This window comes from Saccharomycopsis crataegensis, assembly GCF_037102585.1.
Source record: "Saccharomycopsis crataegensis DNA, jcf7180000000072, whole genome shotgun sequence".
NCBI classification, from domain to species: Eukaryota; Fungi; Ascomycota; class Saccharomycetes; order Ascoideales; family Saccharomycopsidaceae; genus Saccharomycopsis; species Saccharomycopsis crataegensis.
The window spans coordinates 288669-306300 of record NW_027043819.1 but is presented as its reverse complement, the minus strand read 5'-3'; the positions used below and the strand labels follow the sequence as shown (position 1 = coordinate 306300).

The following is a 17632-nucleotide window of genomic DNA, read 5'->3' as shown; positions in this document are numbered from 1 at the left end:
CAATTTCAAAAATGGCAGACAGATTGACACAGTTACAGATATGCCTCGATCAGGTATGTTGGTTTCGGCTTGGAAAAAAAAATAAATAAAAGGCTACTATTTTCAATACTCAAGTGATTTATAACTAACCTGACTAGCTTCTTGAACAATTCTGTGCAACAATAAACTACGTCAACACGAATCACGATTATGAACCGTCAGATAATGAAGAAAAAATGGCGGATAAAGACGCAAATGTTGCTGATCCTAAAGAATTCAAGGATACTATGAATGAATTATCTACTGATATAATATTAAAGACCCGACAGATATTCACAATTATAGAGTCGCTACCGGGTATTGGCGTGTCGACAAAAGACCAGCTAGATAAAATTGAGAGCCTACAGAATGAGTTGCTATTAGTTCAAAAGGAGAGAAGGAAAGCTATAAAGGAGAAGAACAACCTTCTTGACTGGTGTAACCTGATGATCAACAGCGTTAGTGATGATATTGTTGAGACCGCGAGATTCAGTTGATTTTTTTCTTGTCTTTAACTTTTTTGATGATTGCAAAAGTACAGAATGAATTGAGCAGTCAATGCTCTTTACCACGCACGTAGTGGCGATTTAAGAGGAGGAGCATGAGGATGATGTTTGTAGTTTGTGTATTATATAATATATTAGGTATTTACTAATTGGGCAAACTTTCACGTGTCGCAAGTCATTGCTATTCGCAGAGCGGGTGGCGGCACCGGGTGACTTTTTAAATTTTTTTTTTCCTCTGTGATTTTCTCCTTTTTTCTTAAGCAAGAAAAAAAAATAGTGGAACAAAAAAGTGAAAGTTTTTTCGTGGATTTTGTCCTTAATCACATATAGTGCACTCTCCATCTGTTTGTGAATCTTTTGTAAACGAAAGTTATAATTCAAGATGTCTGCTGATAACGCTGGTAATGTTCCAACCTTCAAGTTGGTTTTGGTTGGTGATGGTGGTACCGGTAAAGTATGTTGTGTTGTTTTGTTTAGCCATTTTTTTTAATTGCCACGGCTGATGCTAAATTAGAAGATGATTAATTATTGTGTCCAGTCATGACAATTTGGCTTCTCTTTATTGCAAATGCCTTCTATAATAAGGTTAAGTGCGGTTGTACTTAGCTTCTCAATGGTGTGTTGATTGTAGGGGGTTGTTTATTGTCGCGATTTACCATTATTGTTGTTATTGTTTAATCCGAATCACAATAAGAAATAAGTTGCTTCAAAATATCATCAACTAAGCTCTTCACCCATATTTATATAGATTTGTTTTGTTGTTGATGAGATTGTACATTTTGTCGATGAAGTATTTGCATTTGGCGTCATCTGTGGTATTATTTATTTTTGCCAAAAAATTATGCATTTGGGTGATATCAATACTAACAATTTTTCTTTTTATAGACCACTTTCGTCAAGCGTCACTTGACTGGTGAATTCGAAAAGAAATATATCGCCACTTTGGGTGTCGAAGTCCACCCATTGACTTTCTACACTAACTTTGGTGAAATCAAGTTCGATGTCTGGGATACCGCTGGCCAAGAAAAATTGGGTGGTTTGAGAGATGGTTACTACATCAACGGTAAGTGTGGTATTATCATGTTCGATGTCACTTCCAGAATCACCTACAAGAATGTTCCAAACTGGCACAGAGATTTGGTCAGAGTTTGTGAAAACATTCCAATTGTCTTGTGTGGTAACAAGGTTGATGTTAAGGAAAGAAAGGTCAAGGCCAAGACCATCACCTTCCACAGAAAGAAGAACTTGCAATACTACGATATCTCTGCCAAGTCTAACTACAACTTTGAAAAGCCATTCTTGTGGTTGGCCAGAAAATTGGCTGGTGACTCTCAATTGGAATTCGTTGCCGCTCCAGCTTTGGCTCCACCAGAAGTCCAAGTTGACAGCAACTTGATGGAACAATACCAAAAGGAAATGGACAGCGCCGCTGCTTTGCCATTGCCAGATGAAGATGAAGATTTATAAGCAGTTTGAAAAAATGGTCTTTCTTTAGTTCATTGTTGTTTGTTTCATTGTTGGGGGAATTTGTTGAAAAAAAAAGGGCTATTATCATCTATATTTTAAATTAATTCATTTGTTTCATAAACTTCGATATATAGCTGTCACTTCTCCTCAGTAATATAAGTGTATAAATTGCTTTCTTTTTCTTTAATACAAATTGTAGTGTAGCAAGGCTCTACAGACATAAAAAGAAAACTAGAAACAGACATATATTTCTATGATAGTATCAACAAAATGACATCAGATAATGGTACATAAAATATAATTAATGAATGAACATGAAGCAGTGAGAGAGAGAGAGAGAGAGAGAGAGAGAGAAGAAAAAAAAACATGAGGAGGAAATTTTTTGCCTAGTTATTTTATAATTTTTCAACGCTTGTAGTTTTGTTATCGTAGTAAGCCAACAATCCCACTTTGAATTCCGAACAAGCAACACCAAACTGCTTAAGAATCAAAGCTTTACGGACATCCAAAGTTTCACCCTTTTCACAAACAGGGTATTCTTCTTCCAAGAAAATTTTTCCTTTCTTGATAGTGGTTGGAAGTTTGAAAGTGTTTCTCATTGTTGGATCCATGGTATGTTGCATTGGAATATCTTCATCTTCGGCTATTTGACCACCTCTAGAGTAAACAATCCCTTGAGGTATAGTGAAATCAATAGGAGACTTAGAGTTGGCTCTAGCATAGTCGTTTTTCGAGTAAGATTCGAAATAGTCTTTAACCACCTTTGGTTCTTCATCGGTGAATAGTATCCCCACAACACCATCAAACAACTTAGATAATTGGCTAGAGTTTTCTTTATATTCTTCTTCAATAGTGTCACCGAGAGCCTTTTGCAAAACACGCTGCTTACCCATGATAAGTTTTGAGCCGGCCCATTCTGATCTAAGTTCTTGAAGAACTTGGTTTCTCACACCATCGAGGTTCAATAACCATGCATATCTGAAAGTATCCAAATTACTTCTGACTTCATCGAAGATTCTTTCTTTATTGTCACGGCCCTTTTTATCTGTTTGGGTCAAACTGACGAGCTTGGATCTCTTTGATTTTGGCATTTTTGAGTGAAGGGAAAAACAATAACTATATGATTATTGAGTAAAGGTTAAAGGTTAGAAAAGTGTAACTTTTTACAGGAGTGAAAAAAATTCAAACAGCAGAATTTTTTTTTTTTTTTTTTTTTTCCTCTGTTGATGAGCTTACCCGGTATTTGGAAGATGATCTGTGGTTTCGCAGGCGGTCCTTCGGTCAAACAACGGCCAGGCAGTTCCCTCTTTCTAAGCTACTTGGAAATACCCGGAGCCCCAACTTACTCTTATTGTTTGGTGGTCTTTGGGTTGTGTTTCCCAAAATTGACTAATTATGTTTTTGTAGAAACCGGTGGTGGTTACGTATAGATAACTCTTGTGAGTGGTGCTTTCAAGTTGATGCATCAATTTGAAAAGACGATGCAATTGAAAAAGATAACAAATCGACGACCATCGCCTGTTCTTTGTAATAAATCCACACTGTAAATAAAGAATAATGCTCGCCACTTCAGTTGTGTGTGAACTTCTGCTGTCTCTGGTTGGTGGTAACCCGCATGTAAATCAGATTACCGGTTTTTTTTATCTTTTCCTCTCAGCGCCAATCCCATCTCGCCATATACTTGATTTGGGTGGTGCCCTGTCTACTTGTGCAACTTTCATTCCCAGTCAAATTTTGGTGATTATTCCAGGATATTCGCTACTCACGTACTAATTATAATAGAATTACTGGAACGGAAATAGTGCCGCAAGAACTGTTGGTTTTTTTTTAATTTTTTTTTTTTCTTTTCTTACTCTAAAGGTTACAGGATCCACACAATCACAAAGGTGGCAAACATCAGATAATAACTTGCATTCAACAAGCTGTGATATTTACAAGCATTGAATTATATTTCCTCAGAGCTCTTTTGATCACCGTAGATAACTCTAGCTCAAGACGAATCAGAAACACACAAGCTCAAGAAGCCGACTAAATCCGATTGTTTCGAAATATAGAAAGCATGTCAGGAAAAGGAGATGCTAAGGCATCCAAGACTAGAGTACTAGAAGAAAGTGGTGATACTCAAGATACACAAAGAATGAAGGACGAAAAAATGCATAGATCGAGGAATGAAGACGTGGACATGACAAATGCTGACGATGACATTTCCGAAGAAGAAGGACTATTGAGACTTTCCCACCAATATCAGAAATCAAAATCGTTCAGCAATGATCAATCGGCCAGTGGAGACGAAGTGGATGAAGACAAACTGATGTCTAACTCATATTATAAGCGTTCGATTCATTATGGTTCAGATGATGCATCAGAATTCATCCATGAGAATGATCATGGTTCTGATGGCGATGAGAATATGGATGATACTGAAGACTATCATTACAATCAACGCCATGACGAGGAAGATGAACAAGAAGATGATGAAGATGAAGGAAGAGACGATGAAGACGAGGAAGAAGAAATTAACGAGGACGGTGCATTTGATCCGTTCAACGGATCTGGTAGCGGAAGAATTAGTGGCAATGATATAAGGTCAAGATTGTTATCTGAAATGTTCCCTGAAGCTGCGAACTTTTTCAGTGCTTTGTCAGGCGGTGGAACTTCAGGAATTAATGGCTTGATTGATGGCTTATCGCGCCGCGACGACCCGTTCCTCATTCTAGAAACTTTGAATGAATTATCTGATAGGCTATTAGTCACGAACAGTTTGACAGAAGCAGGGGTTCCAGTCACAAAATTATCCAAAGCCTTGATATCAATCTTGAATGATCCATTCCTCACTGGTGAATTAGAAGTCCAGCTAGTAGCTTGCAGATGTATATATAATTTGTGGGAAGTTAATCCAGATTATGCCTATACCCTTGTGTCGGTTGGTGCAATCGAGGCAATTCAACCCAAATTGATGGAGATCAGTTATATTGATTTGGCTGAGCAATGCTTACAGACACTTGAAGTCATTTCTAGAAGTAGCGGAAAGAGAATTTTATCAACGGGTTGCTTAAGTGCATGTGTTCAATATCTTGATTTCTTTACTATACACGCCCAAAGAAAAGCATTGATCATTGCTGCCAATTCCTGCGTTGGCATCAAGGGTGATTCTCTTGATTCAATCAATGAGGTTTTTCCAATTTTGTCACGAGTTGCTGTTGAGTATTCTGATACCATTGCTGTTGAGAATGCATTAGTTGCGATCTGTGGTATCCTTAATAGCTTCAAAGATTCACCACTATCTTTGGAAAAATTGGTTAAACCAGAGTTGCTTAGGCGCATGTTGGATATCATTTCAGCTTCTTCATCAAGGAAATCTACCAAGGGCGACGGCGTTAGCAGTTCATCAACTGTTGTGCTAAATCTTGCGACAGTTAACAAATCATTGACTGCTTTGGCTAGCATATCTTCGGCTTCCCCTAAGATTTCTTTTATGTTGATTAACGAATGTGAAGTTGGAAAATTCTTCAATAAAGCCCTAGGGAGGGACTATGATGCTAAATCATCTTCAATTGAAGTCCTCATGAAAACTCTGAAGGATTTATTCATTAAGGTTTTGAACTTTATTTGTTCTTTGCTCCCAGTAGTTACGGTTGATTCTAATGAAGAATATTCACGATTCTGCGGTTATTTTTCGATGTTAACAGACGCTAGATCAAAAATTAACAGTGAAAGAAAAGAACTCTTCAATTCTGAAAAGAACTCTAATGATTTGAACTCATTTGCAAATCATGCCTTGCCATTGTTGGTTGATATGCATTCTGCTTCTGTTGATTTTGAAGTTAGAAGAAGAATTTTATTGGCAATTATCAGACTTGCCAGTATTGCTAATTTCAAAAAGATTTCAACTGGACCACAGTCAATTAATTCAATAACTAGTCTATTGACGTCTGTTGTGATTCAGGCCAAGAATGCTTTAGAAAATGATTTTTCATCTGCCAACATAAATCATCCTGCCAAAGAAGTGCGCAAAAATGCTAGTTTGTACGTCTTGTTTCTAGGCACCTTGATCGTTGTTGATTTGTTTACAAAAAAATATTCATCTATCTTTTTGAAGGAATTTGATAGAGAAGGTTTGTTTTCCAATATTTCTACGCTGCATGACATTTGCTTGAAAATTTTGGAAACTTATAATAGTGAAAGTGATAACCGTGCGGATAGCAAAGCCCTTAATATCGAACTGGATAATGGTAATGCCCCTGATGATGAAAACAGTACCAAAGAGGAACAAGGTAACAATTTCGAGGAAGGTGTTTACAATGAGAATGAAGGAGAGGATGAAGACGAAAATGAAGAGGAGGAAGAAGGCAATGAAGAAGACGATGTAGACAACGAAAACAACGAAGAAGAAGAAGATGATGATGATGTTGATGTCGACGACGACGACGACGACGGCGACGAAGATGATGATGTTGAGTTCGCAATCAATAGGTTTGGAAGTAGCCACTATCAAAATGAAAATAATTTGGCTGATGTTGATGCAAATAATTTTAGTTTTGCAGGTCACAATGATATTGCCATGATTAATATGATCGCTGAGCTATTGTCCAGTATCTCACAAGATTATACTAATGCTAAACATTCTAGCTCATTGGAGATGTTACCTCATATTAAGCTTCATAAGGAGGTGGTTACCACATTAAAGAATTCTGAATTGATCAAAACCTACTCTTATGATCAATGGCTTGGTTTATGGAAGAAATTAGCACAGAGTTTGGATTCCGACGGTGTTGTGATTTCCAGCTATGAATTAATATCATCTGGAATCATTGATACCCTTAACATCATATTTGGTGCCAATAATACAAACTGTGTTGGCAGATTGGGCTCTCCATGCTGCGACAGTTTTATTCATATTTTTGTGAGGAAACAGTTTGTGGGTGAGGAAGTTCCTTTGAATTTGTTGGTAAACAAATTACAGGAAGGATTGGGTAGAGTAGAATCATTTGAAATTTTGACTTCTGGTAGTTCCAACGCAGGATTGCGTGACTCTCAAAGTTCTACTAATAAAGCGCTTTCCATGGCGAAACAAATCAAGTTGCGCTTAAGTTGCGATGATGAAAGTGGCTCCTTACCAGAAAATTATAAAACTTTAATGTTGTCTACACATGCTGTTGCGACCTTCAAATCGATTAACAACTTTTTGAAAAACAGAATCTTATTGTTCTCCAGATTAACAGATGCTGTATTCGGTTCTCCTACTAATAGAACAAGTTCCGGCAATGAGAGAAGGGTTTCTAGCAGTAGCAGAAGGACCTCAATAAATTCTCGTGTGAGAGATGATAGCAGATCAGACGCTGATGGCGATGAAATTATTGATGATATTGATGAAGAATATGCGGCAGCTGATGATGAGATTGCCGAATGTGCCATCGAAGAGGATAATGAAGAAGAAGATGGGGGCGAAGATTCAGCTGATATAAACCCAAGTGATAAATGGTATTTGGAATTTAGCATCAATGGTGAGGTTGTTCCTTTAGAAACCACAATATATGGAGCGATTTATAAGTCACTTCAAATGGACCCAAATAACGAGGGAACTTTGCGTCATGTGAATACCAGTAATATTTGGAACACTACTCATGCTATTAAGTTCAGAAGAGTTAGCCAGCCTCCTGAACGCCCTGCTGATGTGATTCATGAAGATGGAAAATATATTTCCAAGACTGGCTCTAACGACTTGGAGGCATTGGGCGATGCTTCGAGTGTCCAAATTTTGAAATTATTGAAATGCTTGTTCCTCATCAACAATCTGGTGAAAAATAATTCAGGGGCTAACGATTCGTTGTTTTTAAATTGGAAATTGACTGCAAAGCTCAATAGACAACTCGAGGAGCCTTTGATTGTGGTCAGTGGAACCTTGCCAGGCTGGAGTGTTCATATCACCAGACAGTTCCCATTCATCTTTCCTTTGAACACTAGACTTTTCTTTTTGCACTCAACTTCTTTTGGATACTCAAGGTTGATTGAAAAATGGAAATTAAAGAACAACGAGAGTCAATCCAACTCCAATACAAACAACGCTATAGCGGAATTGGGAAGACCTAATAGACACAAGATAAGGATTTCCAGAAAACATATATTGCAAAGCGGTATCAAATTATTAGAATTATATGCTTCTCATTCAAGTGTTCTTGAAATCGAATACTTTAATGAAGAAGGTAGTGGTTTAGGCCCAACCCTCGAATTTTACTCTGTTATCTCTAAGGAGTTCCAAAAGAAATCTTTGAAGATGTGGAGAGGCTCATTGGATAATCTTACTGACAGCTCATACGTCATGTATCAGAATGGTCTTTTTCCTGCTCCAATGAGCAACGTCATGCAATCTGGCGCTATCGGAAAGAAAATTCTTTCGTTATTCAAAATGCTAGGTAAGTTAGTTGGCCGATCATTATTGGATGGCCGATTAGTCGATTTTGCATTCAATGAAGTATTTTTCCAAATTGCGGGTCTCATCGATGAAGCAGGTGCCGTTGAATATGATGGGGCTATTAGATCTGTGTTGTTTGATAGGCTCAGAGTTGTTGACAAGGACTTGGCTAGCTCCTTGCAATACCTCCAAAAGTTTATTGATGAATATGAGGAAAATGCAACATTATATGCATACCCAGATCAAGTTAAAGTTGATGGTGCCACTTTGGAAGACTTGTCTCTCAGTTTTGTTTTGCCAGGCTATCCTGATTTTGAACTAGTTGATGGCGGTGCAGACATCCCAGTGATGATGTCTAATGTTGATGACTACATTAGCAAAGTCATTGATGCAACTGTTGGGGGAGGGGTTTGCAGACAAATTAAAGCATTTATTGAAGGTTTTTCTCAAGTTATTCCTTATAATGCGGTCACCATTTTTACCCCAACAGAATTAATTGAAATGTTTGGTAACGGGGAAGAAGACTGGTCATTTGAAACTTTGTGTTCTTCAATCCATGCCAATCACGGCTATAACACTGATTCCGAATCTTTTGTCAGATTGCTCGAAGTTATGGTCAGTTTTGACAAAGATGAAAGAAGAAAGTTTTTACAATTTTTAACTGGGTCTCCAAAATTACCTATTGGTGGGTTCAAAGCTTTAAGACCAGAGTTCACCGTAGTAAGAAAGCCAAGCGAAGATGGCATGAGTGCAGATGATTTCTTACCAAGTGTCATGACTTGTGCTAATTATTTGAAATTGCCTGAGTACTCAAGCAAGGAAAAAATGAGAGAGCGTATTATACAGGCTATCAATGAAGGTTTGGGGGCTTTCTTATTATCTTGAGCTTACTATTCTATAATATTGTTTCAAATTATTTTCTTTCAATTTCCATTTCCATTTCCATTTGCATACCTTTTAACTTTTGATCATTTTAGTTTATTTTTATTTGTTTGTATCATGATGATTGTGTTTTATTTTGAATTGCTATCATATTATGTACCTGCTTAATATAATGTCCCGTTTCATTACTATTTTGTGTGTCGTGTATTTGGCCGGACTTAGACCAAATTGGTTTTTCTTTACAGAAAATCATTGTAGTTTTAGCCGTAACCTTTTGTACAATTTAGTGTAGAAGATAATGAAAGAATTAGTGAAATCATAAGAATAGTAGTAATAATAATAATCAGAAAAGCAAATTAGATAACAGAGTCTATTGAATTATTTAACACGTTCTTTTGGTAATATACTAACCAACAAGTCATTTGGCTTGTTTTCAATCGCAGCTCCCTTCAATTCACTTTGTTTGGCCTTATATCTGTCGATATCTTCAAAATATTTATCGAACAAGAAAGAAGAATCCAAAGGACCACCTTTAGCTTCAGGATGGAATTGAGTAGAAAAGATTGGCTTGGAGACGTGTATCATACCTTCATTAGATTCGTCATTCAAGTTGATAAAGTAAGGTTTGAATTCTGCAGGCAAAGTGGTGGCATCAACGGCATAACCGTGATTTTGAGAAGTGATATGACATTTACCAGTGGTTAAGTCTAAAGCAGGGATATTGTGGGCTCTATTACCATATTTCATCTTGATGGTTTTACCCCCTGCAGCCAACGCCAACAACTGATGACCAAGACAAATACCGAAAATTGGACCGTCAAAAGTTTCCATAGTTCTTTGCAAGTTGTAAACGGTAGTGGAACAATGGGTTGGATCACCTGGACCATTGGAGATAAATACCCCATCGAAGTTAGAAGCGATTTTATGAATTGGGTAATCGTATGGGAACACGGTGACAGAAGCACCTCTGGAAACCAATGATCTCAAAATGTTTTCCTTAACCCCACAGTCAATGACTGCGACGTGATATTTCCCAGTACTACTGACGTGGAAAGGAGCTTTAGTACTGACTTTATGAACCAAGTTGATAGAACCAGGGTCCACAAACGCTTCATCTTCATCTGCGTCATATTCTTCTCCGATACTGATTTTTGCCAAAGAAGAACCCTTTTCTCTCAAGTAAGTGACAATGGCTCTGGTGTCGACCCCAGTGATGGCGGCAATTCCTTCTTTTTTACACCAGTCTCCCAAAGATTGCACGGCAGTCCAGTGGGAATAGTTCATAGCAGCATTGGACACCACGATACCAATACATTCGACATTAGGACTCTCGAAGTATTTCGAAAGATTGTATTGATCTTTGGCTTCACCGGAAGGAACACCATAGTTACCGATTAATGGTTGAGTGAACACCAAAATCTGACCCTTATAAGAAGGATCAGTCATAGATTCTGGATAACCAACCAAGGAGGTGGTAAACACTGCTTCACCACTGACATTCTTATTAGCACCAAAGGAGTAACCGTGGAAGATTGGACCGTTTCTCACAGTAAGAGTGGCACGATCCAAGTCTTTCACTGATTTTTGCACTTGAGGTTGTGCTGTAGCCAAATAACGTCTTGTTATAAGGGACTTGTAAGCAGAACAGGTCGTGGAAAATTGTGATCTAAACATTATATATAAACAGACACACACAATTCAATGCCAGTAATGATTGCCACACACAGGAATGGTGTAGGAAAAGAAAAACGAAGAGTGAAGAGTTGCAAAAGAAAGAGTAGACTAAATATGCAAAAAAAAAAAAAGTTCCCCTGTATATGATTAATACTAGCTATCTGCACCACGGAGATGACTCAACAGGGAGAAAATTTGCGATAACAGCTTACCGGGACGGAATGACACATACCTTCCTGCAGGAAAACCGCAGTACCCCGTCACGGAAAAACCGACCGGCAGCCTTTGATCACGTGTAGATGCTTCCTGGTGATACACCCCACATCTTTCCCAATATGGAATAACACAAACACAATAACAAACAAACAGCAGAAAACCGCCAACTTGCAGCAGCAGCAGTAGAAAAGCCAGAAAAAAAGAAAAAACAACTTTGAGGTTCTCTTTCCCATAACACCATCGATATCAAACAGGAAAAATAATCTTCTATTCATTTCCTTCGTTCTACATTATTGTACCAAAACGGCAAAGCTTCCTGGCAAACCAAACACCCTCTCGCTATTGATTCCTGGTTTTATATGGGCCCTCCGTTGCATGGCTCTTCCCTTGATTTCATTAGCTGGTAATAAGATATCAACATAGATTATATATAGAGAGACAACAAAACAAAATAACATACTGTATTTAACTCAACAAATAGATCAAACCAAACAGAGATGACTAGAATATTGGACCACTCTTTTACAAGGCCTCATAGCAGTTCTGCTGGTAACGGTGATCCTTTTGCCAGTTTTGACGCAAATACCAGACTATACCAACAAAATATCTCCCCAAATAAAAGACTCATATTTTCTAGCAAGTCTCCAAATATTGCAAGAAAAGATAATTATTTGTCAAAGCCGCTTTTGTCATCACCCACAAAATTAAATGTCGTGACGTCAGATTGGAACGATGAAAACTCATTCATTTCCAAAGGAAATTTCCCAATATTGAGCCCACCAACTCAGCTTAATGATCTCAGTCATAATAATAGCAGCAGAAATCCTTGTCAGTCATCTCCTAATCGTAGATCTTTGAAGAAATCGGCTTCAACCACCACTACTGACAGATTTATTCCTTCAAGATATTCATCATCAGGGAAATTATTCAACGAAGGTGCTTTAGAACAACCAAAGCCAACAGACTCACCTTCAAAACACATACAATTCCAATCAAATAAAATATATCAACACTCAGTGGCCCAGGTTTGTGGTGTCAATATTGATCAAAAAATCCTTCAGTTTCAGCCTGCTCCGCCAGAACGGAAAAAGAAATATACCTTCAGCTTAGGGCAAAATACATTAAATGATGGACTTAATAATGTCTTAGAAATTTCCAGACTAAAGAATTCTAATGGGATCACTCCTACTAATGCTTTGGCAAGAGCAAGAAAGGTACCAACCATCCCAGAAAGAATTTTAGACGCCCCAGGATTAGTAGATGACTACTACTTGTCATTATTGGCATGGTCTCTGGACAACTTATTAGCAGTTGCATTAGAAAACTCCGTCTATATTTGGCAGGCTTCTATTGGTCTGGTAAACTTGCTCACCACCTGTGATGTTCTTATTACTTCTTTATCATGGAGCGACGATGGCTCATATCTTTCTATCGGAAAAGATAATGGAATGATTGAAGTTTGGGATATTGAAGACAATACAAAGCTAAGAACTATGCGATCTTCTGACACAAGAATTGTCAATCATGCATGGTCAAAGCACTTAATCACTTCGGGGTCAAGGTCTGGTGAATTGTACCATAGCGATGTTAGAATCGCAAAACACATTGTTTCAGAAATGCGTGGATATCATAATGCCGAGGTTTGTGGCATAAAGTGGAGAGGTGACGGAAACCAATTTTCCACTGGTGGTAATGATAATATTGTCAATATTTGGGATGCTAGGTCTTCGATTCCACAATTTAGCAAAACAACTCACACTGCAGCAGTGAAGGCCCTAAGTTGGTGTGATTACCAATCTTCGTTATTAGCCACAGGTGGTGGTACAAATGATAAATATATTCATTTTTGGAATACAACAACAGGGGCCCGTGTCAACTCGATCAACACTGGTTCTCAAATCACTTCATTGAATTGGGGCCAGGCTAGAGGGACTGGGTTGGAAATTGTGGCGACAAGTGGCTACCCCAACAATAGCATTTCCATTTACCATTATCCAACATTACAAAAGACGGGGGAAATTAGTAATAGCCATGATGGTCGTATTTTGAGTAGCGCTCTTAGTCCTGATGGTATTACTTTGGCAACTGCAGCCGCTGACGAAAATCTAAAATTTTGGAAAATATTTGATAGCCCAAAAAGCCTGGGAAGCTGGATTGGAAGTGGAAAATCGACAGAAGATGGGAAAGATAGTGCATTGACTAATGGAGGCAAACAAATTAGAAGAGTTATGACCATCAGATGAATTTTTTTTATCCATTTGTTCTTTGAATGCATGAAATGGTTATTGTCTTTGAAGATATTTTCCAAATCACATTCCATGGTGCGTTTTATTTTTTTATTTTCATTTATTTTTTTATTTTCGTTTATATTTTTCATTTTTTTTTTTTTTCTTTTCATTTTTCAATTTGGCATCATCAGCATTTGTTTTGTGTTTGTTTTCTCCAGGAGTTCTCCATAGGCAATAAAAGAACGTAATATACCCAAATGACCAGTGTAGCCATGTTATTGGGATGGCGCGTCTCGTCCTTCGCGTTAAGCGCACGCCGCTAAAAAAGTTTGCCTGACAGAGTGTTTTGTTATTATCTAGACAGCTCTGCTGGTACTACATAACCACTATTTTTATCAGTACAACAAGAATAATGTCTGAAATAGATAGCATAATTGCAGAATTTTTGAACGATGCTCCAGCTGGGGAAACCAGAGATGTCATAAATGATTTGAAGCTCATTCTTGACCAAACACCAGATATAACCAAATCCATCAAGAGATCTTTGGAAAGCTCGTTAGTTGATCAAGACAAGTTCGAAATCATTTCATTACCGGACGCCAAAAAGTTGTCAATCATTTCGAAATATAATAAAAAGGGGACAAAGTTTTACGACTCTCGATTGAAAAAATTATTCAACGTACAATTTTTGGACAATTCTGCCCTCGATGTCGAAGATGAAGAAGATGATGAGGAATCTACCGCTTTATTCAAGTCCTTGGCCACTTCATTGGAAAAATACGTCTCAGAACACTATCCTCTCAACAACTCTCAGAAACTACTTGCGTTTGATTTATTCCAGTTGAGTGCTACTGAAATTGCAATCGCGTTGATCAATACGAAACGCAATGCTTCGAATTTTATCAACGGAACTTGGGTATCTGCGTACAAGTATAATTCCGAAACTGGCGTTTTGAAGGGAAATATTTCAATTGACGTTCATTATTTTGAGGATGGTAATGTTAGATTGAAGACCTCCAAGAGTGTCGAGAGTTCTGTTGCTGCCGAAGCTTCCGAAATCATTACTTTGATCAAGAAGGAAGAAGAATCTTATGAATTGGCATTGAACAAAAAATTCTTGAAATTAAATGAGGTCGACTTTAAGAGCTTAAGAAGACCGCTTCCGGTGACTAGAGCTAAGGTCAATTGGGGTAAGGCTATTGGGAATTATAGGCTTGGTAAAGATGTCAACCAGGCTTGAACTATTATGGGAAATTTGTTTACTGGTGACCGTTAGGTATAAATATGTATGTTTATTTAGTTTTATCATAAATTTATAACACTCTTGTTGATCATGGTATAGCTCTCAGGCAATTTTATAAGAAATGGAAAAGTTTGCAGCCTCAGTTCAGTTTCACATAATTGTGACCAAACCCAATGCAAATTAACTAAGTTTTTCGTTTTTTCTCCCTCCCTTTTCTGAGATTACTAAAACTTTGTGAAGTATCCTACTTGATATTCAAAATAAGTTTGGGCACAGCGCAGTTACGATGCCCTGTCTTCGGAAATGCACAGAATCGTCAAAATAAATAAATGCGATGCGCACTAACAATAAGGTTGAACTTTTCAATTTGGTGAGTACCAACCTAAACATGTCGAACATTGAAGGATTCACCTCGATTTTGGGGGTATTTTTCGCCGCTTTCCACCCAGAAGAAGGTACAAAAATTCTTTGTCAAGTTCCTGAGAAAGTTGTCAATATTGAGACCACCAGTATTGATGATATCTTATTGAAAGATAGAGTGCTAGGACTAGGGGGCCATAAAAAATCAAAAGTCAGTCTTGCCACACACGAATCTGAAGATGACAGATTGCTCCTGGAGTTTGGAAGTATGGTGCTTAACAATTATAATGAGAAACCTATGGAGGACTATAGTCGCAATGATGAAGGATTGATAAATTTCGATGATATTAGAAATGTGGTGATTCCCAAGCCAGAGTTTTGCAACAGGCTACTATCGGCTAAAGCAGGAAAGTACAAGGTAATAGGATACCCTGTAAATATTCAAGAACCTTTTTACGCCAGAAACTCTTTCAATTTCAATTTCTGTTTTATTTTTGATTATGATAGCGATTCAACATGTTATGAACCTGTGGTGAGGAGATTAGGGAAGATGTTCAAAGTTTTGGAAGAGCAGCTGCAAATTTTATCAAAGTCTTCGAATGATTTGGTTTATTTCAATATTGAAAATAAGGATATCAAAGAGTATATTTCGGAACGAGATTTGAACTATAAATATTTCAAGATCTTGAACGCTTTTAGGCCCGATAATAATAACAATCATATTGACAATGGCATTGATCTGAAGAACTCGAATTTAAACATCAACAAATCAAACAACCCTTTTCAACTTCAGGACAATAAAAATGCGGAATTTTCAATCGAGAATCTTATCCAACAAATTTATCAGGATTTGAACAATTATTCGGAGTGTTCCATCAAAATTAATGCAGGAAATTCCATCGATATCAAATTATTCCCAAATATCAAACTACCAGATATCAATATTTTGCCATGCGATGTTCCTATTTCCACCGTGAATTTAGATTCACTAGTTGATTTCTATTGGGATCCCAATTTGCTCCGAATGACACAGTATATCAACGGGGTGAACAACATCAATAAAATTGCGAAGTTGTGTAATTCTGATTATGACTATACTTGCCTTTGTATCCGACATCTAATGGCATATAAGTGTATCATCTTACTAGATACGTTTTCTTTTCAAAATATTTATGCTACCACTTCCAAAGTCTCAATGTTTTTGGATCATAATAAAGTTCTTGGTGAAGAATGCAAAAGATATTGTTACAGTGGTAAGGACACCAATCCATTGAAAAACCTCGCCTTCAAGTTTATGGAAAAAAGAAATGATAGCTTTGTGTCAGAGAATGCGTCTATCAATACCGAAGCCCATAGCACACGGTCTGCTGATTTTGAATCTAGAGGTAACCCAATAAGACCTGATGCAGAAAACATGAACAATAAACATGACGGCGAAAATGGTCAGCAAAATTATTCATACGAGTCAGTTATGAACAATGTGAAAAACGGCTACATTACTAATAGTTTTGATAGTCTCAATCAATCGGGTTCTACCACTGGTTTGAATTATTCTGATAGCAAAGACTCATTATCTACCATTCAAATCTTTCAACTCTACACAGCGTTCCAGCAAGGGAGAAACGTAGAGGAATGGTATAGAAAGCAGGAAAATTTACTTAGAGGTGTTAATATTGACATTAGAAGGTTTATAACTTATGGGTTGTTACAAGGATTATTGTATCGTATTTATTCGTACCCTATGTTGGTAGAATATAATTCCAAATGGTTATCAAGATGCAAAGTTTACTATATATTGAAGGACCAAAACTATATCAAAGAGTTGAATAGAAAGTTCACGTCAGTATCTGTTGATGTGAGGAACAAGAATACGATATTAGGGGATAATTTTTCAACGATACAGCAGGATAATTCTGCTGCAAGAGCAGCACTCCAAAAGGAAATTGACCAGGCTTTAGATGATGAAGAGTACATGAAAAGGTTCAATGATCTGCATAATATTAAGCCAGTGAGCAAGAAACAGATCATTGCAAAGAAGTATAATCTTGTGGAATTTAAAACCACGATTTTCCCTAAACCTGGTACCCACAGAGATCTGGCACAAAGAAGACAGAGGAAAAATTTGGATGCTACTGCTCAGAACAGTACCGTTGGGGGAGGTGCTAGTGGGTCATTTTTCAACGATATAAATTCTCAAAATAATGGCGGAAGTATCAATAATATGAATACTCAAGGGTACGAATATTCTGCAAATAAGCTTAGTTTGCAAAAATTCAAAAATCCAAACTACATCAAGTTAATTTCAGGAAAGAGTTCCAATGGAGAAGAAGAGTTTTATTCATTGACAAGCATTTTGACTATGAAAAAGCATTACCTTGATAAAATCAAGCATTTTGATTTGATATGTACAGATTTTGAAATGAGCAGGAAGGAAGTAGAAAAAGTTTTGAAATGTTTCTGGAAATTCCATGTTGTGGAGAGATGAAAGGGAAGACTCACAATAATAGTGGTAAATAGATAAATGAGCAATCAAGAAATATATTAATGATATGATGAAAATCCATAGACCTTTTTTTTATCTTTATTTTTTCTTTTCTTTTTCTTGCATCTTCATTGTAAACCCTTT

General features: G+C 37.3%; 8 protein-coding genes across 8 annotated transcripts; 6 read left to right on the top strand and 2 right to left on the bottom strand. All coding sequences in view use genetic code 12, as the record gives it.

Annotated features, from left to right (window-relative positions):
• Window positions 1-11: 11 nt before the first annotated feature.
• Window positions 12-515, top strand: SRB7 (Srb7p; the record flags this gene model as incomplete). Its single annotated transcript, XM_064993733.1, has 2 exons — window positions 12-53; window positions 138-515. 2 exons carry the CDS (start codon window positions 12-14, stop codon window positions 513-515), a joined length of 420 nt encoding a protein of 139 aa, XP_064849805.1.
• A 391-nt stretch (window positions 516-906) lies between these two features.
• Window positions 907-1991, top strand: DASC09_001290 (Ran family GTP-binding nuclear protein; the record flags this gene model as incomplete). The annotated part of the gene is made up of 2 exons (XM_064993732.1): window positions 907-978; window positions 1410-1991. The coding sequence occupies 2 exons, from the start codon at window positions 907-909 to the stop codon at window positions 1989-1991; spliced, it is 654 nt and encodes a 217-aa protein (XP_064849804.1).
• Window positions 1992-2386: 395 nt separating this feature from the next.
• Window positions 2387-3082, bottom strand: MRT4 (ribosome assembly factor MRT4; the record flags this gene model as incomplete). Its single annotated transcript, XM_064993731.1, has 1 exon — window positions 2387-3082. The coding sequence occupies one exon, from the start codon at window positions 3080-3082 to the stop codon at window positions 2387-2389; it is 696 nt and encodes a 231-aa protein (XP_064849803.1).
• Window positions 3083-4050: 968 nt separating this feature from the next.
• Window positions 4051-9288, top strand: UFD4 (putative ubiquitin-protein ligase UFD4; the record flags this gene model as incomplete). Its single annotated transcript, XM_064993730.1, has 1 exon — window positions 4051-9288. One exon carries the CDS (start codon window positions 4051-4053, stop codon window positions 9286-9288), a length of 5238 nt encoding a protein of 1745 aa, XP_064849802.1.
• Window positions 9289-9663: 375 nt separating this feature from the next.
• Window positions 9664-10959, bottom strand: CPA1 (carbamoyl-phosphate synthase (glutamine-hydrolyzing) CPA1; the record flags this gene model as incomplete). Its single annotated transcript, XM_064993729.1, has 1 exon — window positions 9664-10959. One exon carries the CDS (start codon window positions 10957-10959, stop codon window positions 9664-9666), a length of 1296 nt encoding a protein of 431 aa, XP_064849801.1.
• A 713-nt stretch (window positions 10960-11672) lies between these two features.
• On the top strand, window positions 11673-13418 carry DASC09_001250 (WD40 repeat domain-containing protein; the record flags this gene model as incomplete). The annotated part of the gene is made up of 1 exon (XM_064993728.1): window positions 11673-13418. The coding sequence occupies one exon, from the start codon at window positions 11673-11675 to the stop codon at window positions 13416-13418; it is 1746 nt and encodes a 581-aa protein (XP_064849800.1).
• Window positions 13419-13815: 397 nt separating this feature from the next.
• On the top strand, window positions 13816-14643 carry CAP1 (Cap1p; the record flags this gene model as incomplete). Its single annotated transcript, XM_064993727.1, has 1 exon — window positions 13816-14643. The coding sequence occupies one exon, from the start codon at window positions 13816-13818 to the stop codon at window positions 14641-14643; it is 828 nt and encodes a 275-aa protein (XP_064849799.1).
• Window positions 14644-14980: 337 nt separating this feature from the next.
• NPR2 (nitrogen permease regulating protein NPR2) lies at window positions 14981-17491 on the top strand (the record flags this gene model as incomplete). The annotated part of the gene is made up of 1 exon (XM_064993726.1): window positions 14981-17491. One exon carries the CDS (start codon window positions 14981-14983, stop codon window positions 17489-17491), a length of 2511 nt encoding a protein of 836 aa, XP_064849798.1.
• Between the last annotated feature and the right edge of the window lie 141 nt (window positions 17492-17632).